We start from the raw sequence: 5,570 nt of genomic DNA, 5'->3' as shown, positions 1-5,570 counted from the left end.
GCAGCGATGACGTGGCGTGGCAGCCTCCGCCGCCGCGAGCGTTGGAGAGAGATGTGAAGGCCGTCACCGGATTGGCTTCACTCTTCACGGGAAAGATGTACTGGCGACACGTGTCTCGTAACTATTGGAAGTGTCTGTTTCTATAATTTTCCCGTGACATCGTTTGCAACTATAAAAAATAAATAAAATAAATAACAAAATAACCATTTTCTGAAATGCCCGAGACTTGGGGGTATTGGCCCGAAATTCCACGCTAGTGGGAGGGATAAATGCGTAACTTGAACTACTCCATTTACTGACACGTCCCTGTAAAAAGGATTTACCACACTGAGATTTAAAAAAAAAGGACGAGGCAATTAAAATACACTGCAAAAAAAAAAAAACTTTAACCGACTCATTCCACTACGAAGGGTAAAATGGTAATTTGGTAAAGGCGAGCAAGAAATAGCTACCACGTAACATCCTACGTGGCATTTTCGTGCCAAGTCAGCTTCACCACAGCCTCTTCAGCTTCGGCTATTTGCTCCTATAAAGACCACCCAACCTCCTTTCACCCACACCATCTCATCCACACCAGGAAAAAAATTGAAAAAAAAAACATTTTTTAAAGATATTTCTCTCTGTATATTTCTTTTCTTCTTCATCATCCACCGGCGAAGTGAATCTCGCCGGAAAAAATGGATATTCTGGTGACTAAGTCCCCTATTTCCTCACGTAGAATAGCCATCTCTGACCACCGTCGTCATGTGTTCCGTGAAAACCCTCGGAGCTAAGACAACTTGATCCGTCTCTTAAGACTTCTTTTCTCCATATTTTAGTATGATTCTTTTCTTTGTTTTGTGAAGATGATCGGCTGATTGAAGAAGACGGAATAGGTTTCTTCTGGTAGTAGCTGAGAGGTTTTGGTAGATTCCGTTTTTCTTCTTCTTCTTCTTCTTTTGCGGTTCCGAGACCCAGATGCTGTCAGTTTTTGGAATTTGACTTTTGAATTTTGTTTCGGGAGAGGGATCTCAGGTGTAAATGTGGACGAATTTGTGGAGTTCTTGACGGAATTTGAATTTTCTGTGTTTCTGTTTCTGTTTCTACCTTTGAACGAGAACTGACTTGGACCATATTCCGGGGAGGGAGAGAGAGAGACGGAGAGATATCAGATCTTCTTCTACTTAGTCGTCTTCCCGAGAGATGCCATTTCCGATGAAGATCCAGCCTATTGACATCGATTCACCGGCGGTGAGAGAGCCAGCTCGAGCGGATTCAGGCAAACCGGTGCTCAAGTCTCGCCTCAAACGGCTGTTTGATCGGCCGTTCACAAGCGTCTTGAGGAGTTCGACCTCGGAGAAACCCATCGCTGGCGCTGGGGAAGCTCATTACGGCCGAGGTGGAGGTACCGGAGCTGAGTTCGAGCCGAGCTCCGTTTGCTTGGCGAAGATGGTTCAGAACTTCATAGAGGAAAACAACGAGAAGCAACCCAAATGTGGTCGCAACCGCTGCAATTGCTTCAACGGGAACAACGACGACAGCTCCGATGACGAGTTAGATCTGTTCGGCGGCTCCGTCGATTCTTTCACCGGCGGATCTTTGTCCGACGCATCCGACTATCTGAAGGTATGCACAATTAGTTCGTCGGCCTCTCCTTTCCAATTTCTCAGTTGCCAAAACATAGTTATAACGATTTCACTGCTGTGTTCTCGATCCAACAGAGCTTGATCCCTTGCGCGAGCGTCGCCGAGAGGAACCTGCTAGCTGACGCGGCGAGGATTGTCGAGATGAACAAATCCCTCAAACGCAAAGACGATATGAGGAAGATTGTCGTGGAAGGACTCTCATCTCTCGGCTACGATTCTTCCATCTGCAAATCCAAATGGGAGAAATCTCTCTCTTCCCCTGCCGGTAAAATCTCCACAACCATCATCTCCTGCGTTTCTTCCCATCAATTCTGTGCGATTTCGCTTACGTTGAAAAAAAAATCCAGGCGAGTACGAGTACATAGATGTGATCGTGGAAGGTGAACGGCTGCTCGTCGACGTTGATTTCCGATCGGAGTTCGAGATCGCACGGCAAACCGGCTCCTACAAAGCCGTGCTTCAATCTCTTCCGTTCATCTTCGTCGGAAAATTAGACCGGCTCGGCCAGATCCTCTCCGTCGTATCGGAGGCAGCGAAGCAGAGCTTGAAGAAGAAGGGTATGCATCTCCCTCCATGGAGGAAAGCCGAGTACATGCGAGCCAAATGGCACTCATCCTACACACGCGCCACCGTCTCCGCCGAGGAGCCACCGTCTGCGGCCGCGGCGGAGAAGCCGGAGCAAGATTCCGGAGCGGAGCTTGAGCTGATTTTCGGGGAGAAACGGATGTCTCCGGGAGTGAATTCCTCTTCCTCTCCTCCTCCGCCGTTGTTTTTCACCGGCAACGATGACGTGGCGTGGCAGCCTCCGCCGCCGCGAGCGTTGGAGAGAGATGTGAAGGCCGTCACCGGATTGGCTTCACTCTTCCTTGAAACACCCTAATGAAATTTTGGATTTTTTTCTTAAATTCTCCCCTTTAATTTCCAAGTATAAAAGCGATTAAATATGCAAATATATATATATATATATAATCTTATAATCTTTACTTGACCTTTCTTTTTTTTTCCCTTGTTTTTCCCCTAAATGCAAGGGTTACTTTATTCACGATGTAGTAAAAATAAAAATCAAAACAGTAAAAAATATTTTGAGGTAATAAAATGTTATTATTACTCTAGAACTGTGCTTTCACAGAACTCAACAAAATAAAATTGAGAAACAGTGCAGTGAATATTCACATAGTTTAAATTTAACAGTAAATTTTTTTGAAAAGAATATGTTGGGGTATTTGGGAACAAGGGTGCATGACGCTCTCTTATCTTTGGTTTCTCATCCTTTCATGAAACATGGTAAAAATAATAATTTTATGAAATTTAGAAGAAGAAAAAAATTCACAGATTTTTTTATTATTATTATAGAGAGAGAAGTTCGATGGCCATGGGGTGAGAGGGCTCTTCGATAAGGCTATCACATATATTAATTAATATATCTACAAACTTTTTTATGGATTCAATTGGTTGTTTAGATGTTAATTTGCGTGAATTTTAGTTCTTTTCTTGTTGTGATTAGTGGGGCTAGAGCATGTAACCCCAATTGAATTTATTTAATTGCACATCTAAGAATTAATTGTTCATGATTTGTAAATCTAAATTAATTAATTACGGGTGAATTTGAAAATCATCTTAAAAATCGGAATTTTTTAAAAATGAAAATAGTAACATAACTTGAATTAAATCAAATATTCTGATATAAAAAAAAATAGAATCTTTTTGTGAAATCGGAAAAATATAAATATGAATCCGAAAACAATAGAGTTAAAATCGTATACGGATCTTTATACCCCTAATGATTAGTAGGCATATTTGAAAACTATAATCGGTTATGACATTTAAAATGGACGGATGGAAATTGAATTCTTGAAAAGTAAAATACAAAAAATCTTATGTGAGGAGAAAACCATACAAACTTTTTATATGCACCTAACTGTTTTCCAAATTTATACCTATAATTAATTATATTTTCATTTTCTCATATATATATATATATACTGAATTATTAGGTAATAGAAATAATTTTGGGTTGCATGAAGTGGGTAGGATGGATTAGATCATTTCAGAAGATGTGGGGCAACTTTTTCTTTTCTTTTGTTTTTTTTATTTAATTATTTATTACCATCTGCTATTTCTATTGACATGATTTATAGGGGAAGAAAAAGAAAATAAATTATTCAGTAATTTATCAACGTCTTATTACAGTATTATTTTCACTTGTTAATTACACTTCGAAATTAATAAACCATGTTTAAGAATTATGCATTTAGGAAAGCTACCCTTCACCCACTCCTTTGGACAAATGCATATGCTACCAATTATCAAATTATTTCACCGTAATAATGTTGCAATTTTTTTATATATTATAATGTTAAGCCCCATAATGATTTTGCTTATATGGTTATATATCTAATATATAAATCATATGATATAGATTGATAGAGATGTATAATAATATTATATGATAAACACAATCATTAGACAATTTGAAACCCCTTGTCTTCTTGGCCCATTGTCTCTCTTTCCCAATTAAAATCAAAATAGCCATAAACATCCAACATTAAGGTCTACCAAATGAACATAATTGTGCAACACAATTACATTTTTGATACAACTGAATTGATTATTTTATTTCATGATTGCTTCAATCGATCTCATACACTACACTGTCTACTTTTTATGTTCATCAATCAATGGCTTCAAATTCATTATAATTTGTTCGAGTTCCCATCACACGCACACGTCCACGGGAGGCATGTGTGTTGCCATATATGATCATCATGCATGTTCATAAAATCGTTGGCATCAAAAGCATCCATCTTCCTTCTGAAAATTACAATGAAAATGCACGATTCGGACCCACAAAACCAAACCAAACAAACCCTTTTAAAGCAAAATTAAAACCCAATCTTTTGATGAACTACAATCAAATACACGCTGAACAAAAACTCTCGAATTAGGGTTACTACTAATGGTTCGAGGATTAGGAGAAGGATGAGATGAACCTAAAGCCCAACAACAACTGCCATTGAAGTCTATTAGAGTATGTAGTTAGAATTAGTATAAATACGTTTTGTATGGATCATTTCATATTAATCAATACAGAAATTATTCCCAAATCTCTTTTTCATTTCTGAATTCTCTCTAGAATTCAACATGGTATCAGAGAAAAAATATTTTCTGTGGAGATTTCATTTGTTCCTCTTTTCAATTCTTCTCAAATCTGTCTGTTCGAGTTGGTCGTTAGCTGATTGTTATCTCCGATTCGCAGAACTGTACCATCTGAACATTCTTCCATGTTTCTCTGAGTTTCATCACTGAATTCGGCAAGATCGTCTCAGATTTCGTCTCTTTTGCTGCTGTCTTCTCAGATTTGGTTGCTTTCTCTCTCTGTGAGGTCATTGGATCTTCTCGATTGACGTTCACACTTTGTCGTTTTGGACAGTGATTCAGTTTGTGAATCTATCGCATGCTCAGCCGTTTTCGCTAGATCTTACGGTGCCGTAATTGTCTCGTCTTCATCCGTCACTTTGGATTGGTTCAGCTAACTCTTGATCTCCGATCAGCCATGGATATGGTTCTGTTCTTGTGTCATGCACCATGTGACACTTCCGATCGCTGCTAGTTGACTTAATCTCATTGAAGATTATAGTCTCCAGATATGCTTTAATTTCTCCAGCTTCGTCTTGTTACACTGCTTCTGGCAATTTTAGCCTTGTTGCAACCATTTGATTTCTCCACTGGATTGGTGTGATTTGGTTTTCTTTGTGGTTGCTTCATCTGACATGTTCTCCGGTTTTGTCCGGTGTTTTACTGATCAGATATGATTTGGTTTCTGATTCGGTTTGCTGCGTCATTTGTTTTTCGACTTTGATGGTCGTGTTTTTGTCTCAAGTCGTGGAGACTCATTTCATGTCGTGAAGGCGTTCTCGAGCCGTGTAGGCTCATCTCATGCCGTGG

General features: G+C 39.4%; 1 protein-coding gene across 1 annotated transcript; it reads left to right on the top strand.

Moving 5' to 3' along the window:
* Positions 1–586: 586 nt before the first annotated feature.
* On the top strand, positions 587–2,624 carry LOC104822802. Its single transcript, XM_010554151.1, has 3 exons — positions 587–1,605; positions 1,701–1,890; positions 1,973–2,624. The coding sequence occupies exons 1-3, from the start codon at positions 1,183–1,185 to the stop codon at positions 2,503–2,505; spliced, it is 1,146 nt and encodes a 381-aa protein (XP_010552453.1). The 5' UTR covers positions 587–1,182; the 3' UTR covers positions 2,506–2,624.
* The last annotated feature ends 2,946 nt before the right edge of the window (positions 2,625–5,570 follow it).

Source organism: Tarenaya hassleriana, unplaced genomic scaffold (genome assembly GCF_000463585.1).
Source record: "Tarenaya hassleriana unplaced genomic scaffold, ASM46358v1 Cleome378, whole genome shotgun sequence".
NCBI lineage: Eukaryota > Viridiplantae > Streptophyta > Magnoliopsida > Brassicales > Cleomaceae > Tarenaya > Tarenaya hassleriana.
The sequence above is the reverse complement of the archived record's forward strand: the minus strand, read 5'-3'. Positions and strand labels throughout refer to the sequence as shown.

Coding starts and splice junctions, on each gene's coding strand:
- LOC104822802 (XM_010554151.1), top strand. CDS start 1,183: ATGCCATTTCCGATGAAGATCCAGCCTATTGACATCGATTCACCGGCG. Junction 1,606..1,700: donor ACGCATCCGACTATCTGAAG/GTATGCACAATT, acceptor TCGATCCAACAG/AGCTTGATCCCTTGCGCGAG. Junction 1,891..1,972: donor ATCTCTCTCTTCCCCTGCCG/GTAAAATCTCCA, acceptor AAAAAAATCCAG/GCGAGTACGAGTACATAGAT.